The following is a 15,084-nucleotide window of genomic DNA, read 5'->3' as shown; positions in this document are numbered from 1 at the left end:
GTAAAGGAAAATCCACCTATTTCTGGAGGAATTGTTAGATACAGTGGAGAACCCACATGTGGCATTTCTTTTACCATACTATCCCTTTCTTGGAGGGATAATATTATATTAGCCTTTCCTTGGGTTCTACTCCTAAGTTGGCACTTCCTCTAGGTATCGGCAGCCTCTAAATCAATCTGTAGACTGATGGAAGGTCAGAACTAAAAAGTGTGTGTGACACCTTGATTCACCCTTTCCTTATTATTACTGACTAGGAAACTTCTAACATCCTCTTCTGCATCCATCCTTCGCTTTGTCATTCACTATTCTTTTTCTTCCTTTGCCATCGCCCTTCTCTCCACTTTTGTTTCCTACCCTCGCTTTACCAATATCTTGTTCTACCCTTCTCTCCACTTAGACCGTCCTCACGTCATCTTTTCTTTTGCTGTTTCCCAATCTCCTTTCTCCCTCTCTCACTCCCTAATTGTGCCTATATATAGTTATTTCACTCCCCTCTAGCCTCTTTTCCTCTCATTTCTTGTCAATCATTTCTCCCTCTTTCTTTTTCCTCTCTCTCTGTTTGTCTCTATTCCCCACTCCGTCTCCTATTTCCTTTTGTCTCTCTCTCTCTTTATCCCCCCTCAGGTCTTACCTCTCCCTTTGCCTTAACATAGGTAGTGAAATATTTTTTTCAGTGCAACATTGTCTACATTGAATTTTCCTTTTGCCCATATTTGGTCATATTTTTCTTTAATTATAAAGTTATTTCAGTCCTCGGTGTTTTTTCTGAAGTTCTATCACTCCTAGCTGTGTACATCACCCTCCCCAATATATAAACTGATGGAATTTCATTAGAATGAAACTTCCAATGTCAATCTGGTATGTCACTGCACCGTTTGTAAACCAAGAATGCTGGCACTAGGCCCATCCTATCCCCCCCTTCCCCCCCCCCCCCCCCCCCCCCCCCCACCCCGACTAGCTTTTCTGTCGGATGGTTGTGGCCTGCTGCGAGGGACTAAAGGCAATGTCCCCCGCCTAAGACTAGCCAATTGTGGCGCTCAAAAGCATCAGCAGCTCCCCGAGGACCCAAAGTCACCTCCTGAGGCCTGGGATGTGAGGAGATGCACCATGCTGTGCCTCCTCTGCCATCCCCATTGTCATTCGGCCCATGACAATGGACCGCCAGACTCTGTGGCTTACAGAGAGTCACACTCGAGCTGTAGAAGCCTTTTGGGTTGTGCTCCAGCAGGAAATATGTGCACCTGGTTTTCCACTTCTGAATTGCCTTGGGTGGGCCAGGATCTTCCTTTGATGGGGCTCGCTCACCCGGCCCACCCTCTAGAACCGGGCCTGGTTGTTACATTGCCGATTATACATTTATAACATTGTTTAACTTTACAGAGGTGAACTAGTGAACACGGGAGGGGATCCGTGTGCTCAATACATTTTTAGATCCAAAAGTCTCTCCAAACACATCATTTAAAAAAAATACTTACATCCAGAGGCTCTCGGGCAGCTCCTTCATCCATCATTCTTTCCTGGTGGTAGTCCAACTTTCCTTCTGCATACAGCACGGAGCAGTGTTTCAGTCCACTTCATCCAATAATTTTTGTATTGCTGTGTGATGGACATCATTTTGCCTGATCACATGCGAACAGCCACTTGAAAAGAAGTGCATTCAGTGCCTACATTTGGGTGCCTGAATTACTGGGCTACTCCCTATTTTTCTACTTTGTTTTATATCTTTGCCAGTTTTACATGAATAAATAAAACAACTGCGTGCTTGCCAAGGCCACAGCCATAGACTTCACCAGTGTTGTTTATAATTGAGAATGTGTATTTTTCACACATAATTAGAATAATGCCAAATGTAAGCCCCTTTACCCAACAGCAAATATCACATATGAGTTATGTTTTATTCCAGACATTCACCCAGGAGCTAAAATTGGAAAAATGTATACTGCAATTATTTGTTAGTAAAGTAAAGAAGTAGGAGCCTGAACAGGAGGAGCTGCAGGCATGTTGTAGAGCCTTTGGAATAAGACTGCGTGTTCATAAATGTGAATACCTACAGACTGTAACTGCAGTAGAAGGTACTGGCCTACAGTTCCCATTTATGATGGCTATATCTTTTTGCAGGCTTCAGAGTTTTCCTGCAAAACTCTTTCCCCATCAAAATCTCTGCAGCTCCTCTAGGTGGCACCAGGCAGCTTCAGCTGTGATACCTCCCTCCAGATGTAACAACATCAGAGCATATTAGATGGCCCGTCGCATGATGGCATCAGTTCACGTTTTTCCTGTACCTCATCAACTGGGTCTGTAGCTCTCTCGGTGCTTCTCTGATTCCTCTACATTTCAACATTGATAAGGTCATTTGGGTTCGCCTAAAGGTTCACTAGTTGTTCTCTGTCACAGATGCAGCAAGAAAACGTCCTTGTTGCAGCCACATGACACATGGTGTCTGGGCTTAAAATATGGAGCTGTAGTCTCGGACTCCTCATCACCCCAAACCCATCGAGGATCGGGAGGCCAAACTATTTTTGGCCAAGGCCCCAGGGAAATGCCACACTGGTGCCCTTCATCTTCAGGTAAATCTACGGAGAACGAATGATCTCCCAAAAGTTCTCCCACAAAAAAAAGTGTTTAATTTTAAAGGAAGGAGAAATCCTCTTCTTTCTCGAGGAAACTGTCCCACTACTGGGACTACTCAGATTGCCTGTGCCATTTTCTAATGATGGGATCTTCCTCTTAGTCGGTGAAAATATTAAAACATTGATAAAGATTAAGTTGTATTACCTGGGCCGAGGCCTTCTGGCTAGCAATGCTTAATGTGTTCAGGACGACTCCAGTACCCTCTTAGTCACTCCCAGAGGATAAGTCAGATTCTGCAGGTGTGACTTTGACCCAAACACATCCACACTCCCCGCCTTCGTAGGCTTCTGCTCTTATGACATCACCTATTGAGTCAGCGCCATCTTCAACCCTGACACAGATGCTTTCCTCAGATTTGGCTCTTACATTGTGTTCTGAGCATTCAAAGTTGTCTGATATCCGTCTAGTTTCAAATGAAAAGGGCAAAGCATGTTTGAAGACGAGCCCTTGGCAGAACACCTTCCTTGGGCACAAAGAGTTCCCCAAATGGAAGATCTGTTTACGTCCAGTTCAAAGGCCCTTGCCAAGCCTGATAAAAAATATGACTGCACATAAAGGGCCGAGTCCGATAAAAGCCTTCTTCCCTGTAATCTTGTATCTTGATTTACAGAATGCAACTGGTCTGGACACTTCCATCAGAAATGGATAGCCTTTATCCCTCTGGGTCTATTTCAGAACATGTTCCTTTCTTTACTTTGGTTGTATGACACACAGCAGATACTTTGGAGTTGACCCTATCTGCTGATGCAAAATTAAACATCTTTACTGAAATGTTACTGCCATCTTCCACATTTAGGAAACGCTTGATCTCCTTTAATGAGGCCCTTGTTTTTATTCTCTCCTGGCTGCATGAAAGAAACCTTTTTCAGACCCAGCAGTCCACAATAACTAGATGGCATAGATCACCTCCAGTTGACCTACACTTTCTTTTGCATCATTCACCTGAAAGCTTAGTGGTCCCCACTTCCTCCTCACAAACTGAACCCAAATGCCTTTCCCACAGTCTCCCAGATAGAGTCCCCGACATTGGTCAAAGGTCACCTTCAACACGCATTGATTCTCCTCTATGACTTGGGCTTTTCTATCAACACACATATATCTCTCCTCACTCCAAAGCTGAAGATATCTTTCATAGGAGCAGTGCGTGGCACAAACCCACATCAGTGCTTTTGTTTCTCCTCAGAGGATTGTAGCTTAACAGGAGATGTTTGCAGTGCTTAAGACTAGTAGACCTCCATCTCTCGTGCTTCCTGTTGGTGTCATTCCAGATGGTAGATCAAGGCCCTCTAATGGGGCCTTAGTAAACCATTGCTCTTACATCAAAGGGAGTCTCTTGGCTTGGGTGCTGCTCTTTAAGTTAGCTTATCCCAATCTCCATTGGTAGATGGAGCCCTCCAGCCTCCTAATGGATCAATTCATCAGGTATCCGCATTCCTGGGCACCATTGTCATGTACACCTCCCCACTGGATTTCATTGTCCCTCTGGGTGACCACTAGCTTTGATAGTCAGTGTGTCCTGTCTTTTATCTCATATTATTTAAAAACGTACTATGATGGAGAATACTTTGTTTTTATATTTTTTTGTTACTTTCAGCACACTTAGAGAAAGTGAGTGATGGTATTCATAAAGCATATTACTGTATTTATATTTAAGCTTAGTTGTCCATTGAAGTGCAAGGAAAATGAAATTGATAATCTCAAGAAAAATAAAGTTAGAAAAACTTGTGCTTGGAAATTAACTATATTTTAATACCATAGATCAATCAGAAGCTCACCCCTGCATTCTGTAAACAATATCCTGATGCCATTACAGTGGTTGAAATTTGGACAATTGGTCTCTTGTTGCCCATCCTATCATGGGCCCATGTTGTCATCAGCTCTTGTTCCTTCTGTTTCTACCATCTCTTTGCAGAAATTGTAACAAGAAAGTTGCTGGTTTAGAAAATCATCACATCTCACTGGCCGTATTAACTTTAGTTCACTTAATCAAAGGCCCTTTCATATAAACACGCCTCTTTTCTACCCCAAGTGAGTTTTGTCTGTTTTCTCTATGTGTACACATTTTACTGTTCCATTGGAGCCAGTGTTGAGGTATGTATGATAAGTTCTAAGGAGAAGGTTGCTCAAGAATTCCAGGCCAACGATACCATATATTTTTTGTAGAATTATAACATTAACTAGTCCTGCCTACTCTAGGATTCGATAAAAGAATCTGGCAATATGGTTTGAAAGTTTGAGTTCCTTTCAAAAGTGATATTTTCTTTTTCAATATATATAACAAAAACAACATTGTTTTTTAAACATATTAGACTACGACTCTATGCCATGCATGATTGTTTTTTAAACTGATATGTTTCTTTTGGATTGTCTTTAATGCTCTGCTTTAGAGTGTTTTAATTAAATGTGTTATTTATTTGCATCTATGTGTATATCACCAGAATATTTTGACTTTTTCATACCTTAACTCTACATATGGAAAGAAAGCTATTTGTTTTTCTGTCATTTGTTATATTTTATCTGGTTGAATTTTTAAAATATAAATAAAATATTCCAACAGATGGAAAAAAAGAAACAGGAAAATAAAATGAGAAGGGATCAATTAAATGACGAGTATTTGGAATTGCTAGAAAAGCAGCGACTTTACTTTAAAACCGTGAAAGAATTTAAAGAGGTGAGTTTTGAAGTATTTTTTCAACTAAATGTCATAGTTTGAAATGTAAGACTTGGACCTTACTTTTCAATCACTTGTGGGTATGCTATCTTTTAATCCCCTGTTTTCAGCTGTATATAAGGTGTTTCCATTATGTGTGTCTTCATTAACTTTTGTGAACAGGCCTTTCAAGAAAGATCTTTTATTATCTTTGAATCTGCTGTGTAGTTGTTTTTACAATTTAGGCATTGTATTCCTCTGTGGGGGTATACTTTCAATAAACTGAACTGTAAGACAGACTGACAGGCGCCTTCTCCATGCACTGCTTAAACCTTTTTTTATTATATCACTTATAGCATCAAAAATAATGGCATTTACAATATAACTTATGACATCACAAATCAATTGTGTGAAAACAGTGCATGGTAGGGTGGCGAGTTATATATAATACAGTGTAGCTACCGAGTTGAATACAGTGTGTATGGAGGTGTGCGAGATCAAATAATTTGAAGCTGTTGCGAACATTTTAAATTAAAGTTAGAAGTATAACTTTAGAATTTCTCATTTTTGTGTAGTATAAGTTTGGTCTGTGTCTAAAGAATAAATAAAGTAATAGTTATTTAGAGGTGGTACGTAAATTATAATTTTAAGGTATAACAATAACTTTGTAATGTTGGTGTAGTTTAAGCTTGGTTTGTATAGAAAGAATAACTAGAGTTTTTCTAACTATAACAAAGTTTTAACCTTTGATGTTCTCATTGAATTGTAATTTCTTAAGAAATGTTAATAAAAATGTATTTCAAATCGTAGAGTTTTGTGTCGTCCAGTGGAGTATCGTACAGTGTAGTGTTGTAGAGTGGGGTGTGGTACAGTGGAGTGGCATACAATGCAACAGCATGCAGGGGAGTGGCGGTCAGTGGAATAGCATAGAGTGAATTGGTGTAGAGTGGAGTGTGGTAGAATGGAGTGCCATACAGTTGAGTAGCGTAGAGTGGAATGGTGTAAAGTGTAATAGCGTTGAGTGGAGTGGCGTACAGTGGGATTGCGTACAGTGGAGTACTGTACAGTGGAGTGATGAAGAGTGGAGTGATGTAGAGTGCTGTGATGTAGAGTGCTGTAGTGTAGAGTGTAATAGCGTAGAGTGGAGTGGCATACAGTGTATTAGAGTGGAGTGGTGTAGAGAGGAATTGCATACAGTGGAGTGCCGTGGAGTTTTGTACAGTGGAGTAGTGTAGAGTGGAGTAGTGTAGACTGGAGTGGTGTACAGTGTGATAGTGTCCAGTTGAGTGTCCTACAGTGGAATAGTAAAGAGTGGAGTGACCTACAGTGAAATAGCATTGAGAGTAGTGGTGTAGAGGGAAATTGCATACAGTTCAATAGTGTAGAGTGGAGTGGAATGGCGTTCAGTGGAATAGCATATAGTGGAGTGGTGTGTAGTGAAACAGCATGGAATGGTGTACAGTGACACAGCTTAGAGTGGAATGACATACAGTGGAGTGACGTAGAGTGGAGTTACACACAGTGAAGTGGCATACAGTGGAATAGCTTAGAATGAAGTGGCTTACAATGGAGTGTCGGGGAGTGGCATGGAGTTGAGTGGAGTTTGGGGTAATAGTGTATGGTGGAGTGGTGTAGACTGGAAAGCAAAGAGAAGAGTTGTATACAGTTGAGTAGCCTAGAGTTGTGTGGCGTAGAGGGGAGTGGAGTGTGGTACAGTGGAATAACATATTTTGGACTGCCGTAGACTGGAGTGGTGTATAGTGGAGTGCCGTAGAGTAGAGTGGTGGACTCTGGAATAGTGTATAGTGGAGTGGCGTGAACTGGAGGGGCATAGAGTGTAGTAGCATACAGTGGAGTGCCATACAGTGGATGGCGTAGAGTGGAGAGGCATACAGTGGAATAGCGCAGAGTGGAGTGGCATAGAGTTGAGTAGAGTGGAGTAGTGTATCGGGTAGCAGCGAACAGTGGAGTGCCATACACCGAAACTGCATAGAATGGAACAGTGTATAGTAGAGTGGCATAGAGTAAAATAGCATAATGTGTAGTAGCCTAGACCGGATTGGCGTACAGTGGTGTTGCCTACAGTGCAATAGCGTAGCATTGGGGTAGAGTGCAGTTGCTTACAGTGGAATAGCGTATAGTTGATTGGCATACAGTGGAATGAGGTACAGTTGAGTGTCATACAGTGGAGCTGCAACAGTGCAATAGTGGAGAGTAGAGTGGTGTAGATGAGTGGGGTACAGCGGAGTGGTTTAGAGTGAAGTGGAGTACACTGGAGTGTGGTAGAGTGGTATAGTCTACAGTGTAGTGACGTGGAGTGGCATAGTGTGGAATAGTCTAAAGTAGAGTGGCATAGAATCGAGCCGGTAGAGTGAAGGGAGGTACAGTGTAGTGGTGTACAGAGGAGTGGCCTAGAGTGAAATAGCGTACAGTAGAGTGGTGAAGAGTGGAGTGGCGTAGAGTGAAGGGTAGTACAGTGGAGTCTCGTACAATAGAGTGGCATACTGTGTAAGAGCATACAGTGGAGTGGCATACAGTGGAGTGGAATACAGTAGATTAGTGTAGAATGGAGTGACGTACAGTGGAGTAGCGTAGAATGGAGTGATATAGAGTGGAATTGTGTAGAATGTAATAGTGTACAGTGGAGTGGCGTAGAATGGAGTGTGAAACTTAAAACAGATGTATTGTGAAAGAGGGTAAAATGGGATGTAGATGTAATGTGGCAGGAATATAGATTATGAGGTGTAAATGTAATTTTTTGTTAGTAGGTGTGAGTAGTTTAAGTGGTCTTATAGTTATAAATGTTAAAATACTAATTCATATTTTTTGCCATGGTAACTTCGTGGAATAACGTGATACATACCGATAGCAAGGCAGTATCTGATTGGCTAAAGGCTGTCTTTACAAAAAATAAAATGCAGCCATGTAGTTTTCAGCACACTTTCACTGCGTTCTGGTTTAGGGCCGCATATTTAGCTAAGTATTATGTTTTATTGTCATTCCCTACCTGTTACCACTCTATTAAAGTGGCAATAGGTAGAGTAATATATTTATATTTTCCTCTACATTTTTACAGTGTTAAAGGAAAACCATGCTTTAAAAGAAATATACAGATTGTTTTTTAATAACCAACCAACTTTATTGAGGTTTTACAGCATGACAGCATAACACACAATGGGAAATATGAAGAAAATACATAAGTAACATTGTGGTGGACATTGTTATGCTGGACGTACAACATCACCAATTCAAGTTGACAGGCCATAATGATCATACCATTTACCCCACATCCTCGTATGTTCTGAGAGCAACCACCCACCTGTAATACAGGCTTTTCTTGATGGGCACACCAGTCTACCCCTGTATGCCAGGTCCCAATTGATGGTTGCCTCTACCGCCTCCATGCTCCAGCCACATCCCGATTAGCAACTAGACAGACCACTCCCAAGAATGCTCATTCAGCTCTGGGGCCACCCATTTCCTCTAGTAGCCCAAGCAATGCCACGCAGGATGTGAACTCCAGAGGGCGTCCCAGGACATCAGAGAGAGTGTGACCCACCTCTTCCCAAAGCAGTCGCTGCACTGGGCACTCCCAAGCAACATGATAGAAGTCCGCACTCGGAAGGGCACATCGCGCAGATGCTACATGAATGCCCAAAGGCATGTGCCGCAACTGCCTTGGCACAAAGTATGCCGCATGCAAGTAATTGAATTGGATCATACGCAGCCGCATTAAGATAACCAATTCCCTAGGCTCCATGCAGTCCTCCCTCCAATCGTCTTCATCTAACGCTCCCATCCAGGCTTCCCATGACTGCTGAGCCCCTTCAAGGCCGCCTGGTGCATGAATCACCAGTGATTGATAACTCGTGGACATAGCCCAGTTTCCCTTGAAAAATCTTCGCCTCCACTGGGCTAAACTCAGGCAACGTACCCTCCAGAAGGGCATGGGATGACAGGGCATGGCGTAGCTGAAGGTACCTGAAAAACTGCGAGTTGTGTAAGCAGTACCTCCTGAAAAGATATAATTGTCCCCCCGTGATAAACATCCCCAAGATGGGAGATCCAAAGGCGGTCCCAATGCAGAAAGCCCTCCAGAACAGACACCAGACTCAGCCACGTTCCACGCCACAGGGGAGTCATCCCAGTGAGGTGGCGAAACCAGCCGGTGAGGTGAAGAGACATTCTTCAGCAGCGAGGGACACTAATAGGAAGAGCAGGTGGTCGGTGCGCGTGTCCTGTATAAAAGATCAAGCATGCCATCCATTCCCAGTGTATGTGTTTCCAACCAATACGCCAGTTCTCCCCACCTCCCAGTTAACCAGTCATTGACCGGGACCAGATGTGCCGCCAGTTAATATAAGTAGATATCTGAGAGGCCTAGGCCTCCATCAAACAGAGACTTATGCAGTGAATGAAACTCCCTCCTATGTCTACTCCCGGCCCACATAAATCTGGTAATTTTCACGGTTAAGGAGTGAAGTCATTTGTGAGGGATGACGTTTGGCTAGTTGCTCAACGCGTACAAGTAGCTTGGCAGGCACACTATTTTAAAGAGGGTCGTGCGCCTCATGGGGTTCAGTGGGAGTATGGCCCAATGATTAAAGTTGCGGTCAAGCCGCAAACCCAGACCTCAAAAGTTAAGAGCCCAGGCCAGGTCCGGCATGGGAGGAACGTGGATCCCTAGATAATTAAACAAGTTGTGCCGAGAAGGAATGCTTGGAGTCCAAACCCTCCCAGAGCATCACTCCTGACCTCCAAAAACAACATGTCTGCCTTTTAACTTTTGCAAAGGTAGTCATTAGCATAATGCCTTGTCATTGCTATGTCTCATGGTACAGTTGCGAAATACTGCAAAATTTCTACAGTGATAACAGATATAATTAAGTTAAAATGTCTTATATCCAAAAACACATACTGTACTACCAGAAAGGATCTAATCACCCTAATCTATGTTCCTGCCAAATTTAATTATAATCCATTCAGCCATTTCTGCACTACGTGGAAGTTCAAAGTCTATGGGAAAATGCATTGCTGCCAATACCTTTTTTGGGACCCCCTTTTTTCTTTGCACTCTCTCGATGAATCACCTTGAAACTTTGCATCATCTGCCAATGTAGAGAAGGTAATGGTTCTGCAAAGTATGAATATATATATATATGTATATAAATGCCACAAGGAATCGCCTCAAAAGGTTGCACAGCATAAACGCGCAAGAGACGAACACGGACCCAGAGGTAGGTGCTAATATTTATTCAGTCCATAACCTGCACCACCGCCATGACGCGTTTCGGCCTACTGGAGGCCTTGATCACATGGCGCTGTCGTCAGAAGCCTGAATTTTTAAAGTGCAAGTGCAAGATTGCGTGACATCATAGCAATGAACATAGAAAACAGATTTTAACGCCGTTTTTGAACACAAATGTACAAGATACGCTTACAATTCGTAAACTTTCTTTCATAAATGTGAAATACATTATAATCTCTAAAAAACAGCGAAAGAAGGCCACAGACATATAGAGATAAATAAAATGTCTAAATCTATTGGGGCATGGCTTAGGGGCATCATATAACCTGGAAGCAAACATTACTTAGAAAGGATTTCATATGTATTATTTTTTTGCAGTAGATTTAAATAGCTCATACAGGAACCCCATATGATGACACGCCACAGGCATAGATACATATCGCCTGTAAACCACTCCATAATTCATTTCTAGGTTGAAGCGTGAAACTGACCTCAATTTATAACTCGGTTTGCTTCTACTTGAGCAAGTTGCTATATATATATATATATATATATATATAATATACATTCACAGAAAAAAACATAGGTTTCAGGGGTGTTATAGTTAGCTGGCCATTTCACTTGTACAAAACCATAGAAATTCCTCCGTTATAGTTAGTTCTGCTAACTAAACTCGTGCGCCCGCAGTGCACTGCTGATGATGTCACATATTGCATCATTCATGACATGGTCAGTGACATCTCAAATGACATCACTGATGACATCACTGATGACATCAACCAGTGAATGTGGTTTAGTTTGAAATTTAAATATGTATTATATATATATACCAATCTGTATTGAAGATTGAGTGGATATATAACTGTCTGGATGGAGGATTTAGTAGCTGTCTGACTGTCTGTTTAAGTGAGTAATTAAAAGTGTCTCACTTGATAAATTAGTAACTAAACTATGGGAATGTGTGCATCAATGTCTCTGTTGTTGTATAACATGCTGCATCAGTTGGTCACTAACTACATGAGTGTGTATATTAGTTATTGATTAGTTGGGTGAGTATTTGTATGGGACACTGAGTTTGTGTGTGGTTGGATGGGGTGAGTGTAACTCTATGCATAGATGTGTGAATGGTTGATTGACTAGGTGTATAGGTTTAAGAGTGCATGTGGAAACATTTGTTTGGGTGACTGAGTGTATTTATTTGTGTGTTGGTGAGCGGATATATGTTTTAGTTGTACATCTTCAACAAAGTAAAAAAATAAAAGGTATTGTGTGTGAGATTTGGTGTATATAAATAAGTATGTGTAAGAGTCAGTGATTGTGAGAGTAACAATATGAATGAGTGTATAATTGTAATGGTGATTTTTTAACATATTAACTATGAGTTTGAATAAATGAGGTGTTGGATAATTGTGTGAGTAAATGTAAGTGTGATTAATTTTTTTCATGAGTGAGTAGGATGACTGCATAACCGACTAAGATGACTGCTGATGTGTCAATGTCTATATATGTGTATAAGTGCATTTGATAGTGTTCTATTAATTAGTGACTGCATGTATAAATGATTCTGTTGTTGAATGGGTAGTTGTGTGTGTAGACTTAGGAATCAGTGGGGGGCGTGGCTTGAGCTCCGCCGAGCATGGACGCGTGAGCTGAGAGCTCCGTGTCGGCCTCGGAAGTTATCCTGAATTAAAACTTCCTTGGCGGCATTGCGGACGTCGAGGTGGTCCCTCCGTGCTTGTGAGACGCCTGCCTGCGGATCGAGCGGGGTATCGGGCCCGGGAGGCTGCGCTGCTCGGCGCTCGAGGCGGCTCCGGCTGGGAGAGGCCCGGCCATCTTACTTAGGGCCTGCGCGAGGCCTGCCATCCCCGGCCTCGCGTACATTGGTGTCCGGCGGAGAGGACCGGCGCCCCAGCTACAACGACGTCCGGCCCGCGCTGCGGTGCCCAAAGGCGGAGGCAGACAGAGTGACCTGTGTGGGTCCCTGAGGTCGTCGGGGGCTTGTGGCGGATTGCTGAAGCTGCAGCCTGTGACGGCTGCGGAGATCCGGGAGCGGTCGCAGGGCTGTCGGCGACCGAGGCGGACCGGGCCTAGCGGTGGTGCCCTGAAGATCGGCCTGGTGGGCGGACTGCGGCCTGGTGTGGGACTGCAGACGGAGGTACTGTGCGGGCGCGGCAGGACCTTTAGCCTGCGAGCTTCTCCCCTTCGCCCCCCAACCTCTGGCGACATGGTCTGGGATAGGGCCTGGCTGCGGGACATTTGGAGACGGGGGGGCACGCTGCTGCGGGGGATTTTGCCCTAAAGACGTTTGATCCGCGTTTCCTTGCGGGACTGGTCCCTGGAGGGTACCCTGCGCTGCCTGCTTTGGGGACGCCATAACTTTGCTGGAGACGTGGTGTGGACTGCTCCTTTGTGCCCCTGCCGAGCTGCCGCCCGACGGAGTGCGCTGATCGGGGCGCCTGGGAACTGGCTGGCTTCATCTGTGGCGGCGGAGGACCCCGGTGGGGGAACTGCGGCGTGCCTGGTGTGACAGCTGCTGGCTTTGCGGAGGTGCCCGGGAATACTGCGCCCTGTGTCCTGGGAGTGCGGAGGGTGGCCGAGGTGGACAACTTACGGCGGACACGAGGTTGACGTGGGAGGCTCTTCCCTGTTGAGGTGTGTCGAGGCTCTTGTGGTCGGACCATGGGGAAGCTGCGGCGCGGCATAGGGGCGACCCCGCTGGATCGTGCGGAGACACCGCCGGACCCTCAGGCCCAGGACCCGGCTGGAGCGCTAGCGGCGGGGTTGCGGCAGCAACAGATGGACCGGATCCTCCAGGCCATTTCGGACTCGGGGGAGGCGCTACGCCGGGACATAGCGCAGGTGTCCACGAGCCTTGGGCTGTTGCGAGCTGACCATGGCAAATTGGCCGACCGCGTTGAAAATGCGGAACTTAAGCTGGTGGCGCTGGAGCCGGCCCAGAAGGCGACAGAGGCATCGCTGGGTGACTTATCGCGCAGAGTGCACCTACTTGAGAAGAGGGCCGAGGAGGCGGAAGGGCGCAACAGACGCAATAATGTACGGGTGGTAGGCCTGCCCGAAAGAATCGAAGGGGACGACATGGTCGGCTATCTTGAGAGGTGGCTGCGAGAGGTGGTGGCGCCGGAGGGCCTGTCGCAGTTCTACACCCTTGAAAGGGCCCATCGAGTGCTGGCCCGCCAGCTGGCTTCGGGCCGTCCCCCGAGACCGGTGGTCGCACGCCTGCTGCATTTCAAGGATCGCGACCTTATCCTGCGGAAGGCCCGGGCGTCTGGCCCATACAGAGTTAACAATGCTCTAGTCTCTCTTTACCCTGACTATTCCCAAGAGGTTCAGCGGACTCGCTTTTCTTTCAGGGCAATTAAGAAGGCCCTTCGAGCGGAGGGGATCCAGTATGCCCTGTTCTTTCCGGCTCGATTGAAGGTGATGGCAGATGGGACTGCTCATTTCTTTGATGCACCAGACGATGCATGGCGCTGGTTGGAACGGTACCGCGAGGGTCAGGGTGGTGCTGGACGGCGAGTCTCAGAAGCAGGGACCCAGCCGAGACCTCGTCGGGACCGCCGACACAGGAAGCGTATGGTGAGCGGACGATCTCCGCCGTATTCTCAGACGGAGTTGGAGAGGCAGGCGGCTTTGCAGGCGGTCTCCGTCATCTCTGGAGCGGCGGCTGCAGCCTCGATAGCGGATTCGGGATCCCGGCGAAGCTCTGAGGAAGTGGAGTCGGAGGAGTCGGTGAATTCTGAGAGAGCCGGTACACACTTGCCAGAGGTCACGCCGGCCACTGCGGATGGAATGCTGGACGCATGAGGCAGTCTCACTATGAACTGTATGCTGTGCAGTGTGGCGAGCCTATCGATGCTTTGTGGACCAGTGAGGGGCGAGTACGGTTCTGCTGTTGCTGTTGAGGGGCATCGTTCCTGGGTTAAGTGGGGGGTCGAGGCTTTTTGCTTTGGGGGGGGCCGCTGGGGGCGGGACGCTGCCGGGAGAAGGGGACTTTGACTCTTGAGGCCGACGTACAGACTAGCTTGTTGGACTGCTGTCCGACCCGTGCTGGTGTTGGGTCACCCCCTCTACCTCACACCTATTGTGAGACTCTGGTGGCTACCAGGGTACTTTCTTGTTAGATGGGTGTTTGGATGGGTAACTGTGGTTTAGAGCCTGTTCTGGGGATGGGAGGGGTTTGGGCTTGTTGGGTGTGGTTTGTGTGGGGGGGATTTGTCAGTGTGCCCGCTAGGTTGCTTTGGACTGTGTTCTGTGGTATTCTTCCGTATGGCGACCCGCCCTGAATTGAAGTGTATCACTTGGAATGTGCGGGGGCTGAACTCCATGTGAAAACGTTATAAAGTACATGCATATTTGGTCCGCAGGGGGATACAGGTGGCCTTCTTGCAGGAGACGCATGTGGACCGGGCTGAGGGGATGGCGTTGCAGAAGAGATGGAGGGGACAGTTGTTTTACACTACCTTTTTTGCTTTTGCTAGAGGGGCTTTGATCTGGGTACGCTCCGGGGTTCCTGTTCAACCAACAGCCACACTGG

General features: G+C 45.7%; 1 protein-coding gene across 1 annotated transcript in view; it reads left to right on the top strand.

Moving 5' to 3' along the window:
• The window catches only part of CCDC93 (CCC complex scaffolding subunit CCDC93), a 1,072,960-nt gene that overhangs the window by 996,873 nt on the left and 61,003 nt on the right, over positions 1-15,084 (top strand). The window contains exon 22 of the mRNA XM_085647463.1: positions 5,189-5,302. Within this exon, the coding sequence (XP_085503589.1) occupies positions 5,189-5,302 (114 nt within the window). The remainder of the gene's footprint in view (positions 1-5,188; positions 5,303-15,084) is intronic.

The sequence above is a fragment of the Triturus cristatus genome, chromosome 3_2 (genome assembly GCF_964204655.1).
Source record: "Triturus cristatus chromosome 3_2, aTriCri1.1, whole genome shotgun sequence".
In the NCBI taxonomy this organism is placed as follows: Eukaryota; Metazoa; Chordata; class Amphibia; order Caudata; family Salamandridae; genus Triturus; species Triturus cristatus.
The sequence above is the reverse complement of the archived record's forward strand: the minus strand, read 5'-3'. Positions and strand labels throughout refer to the sequence as shown.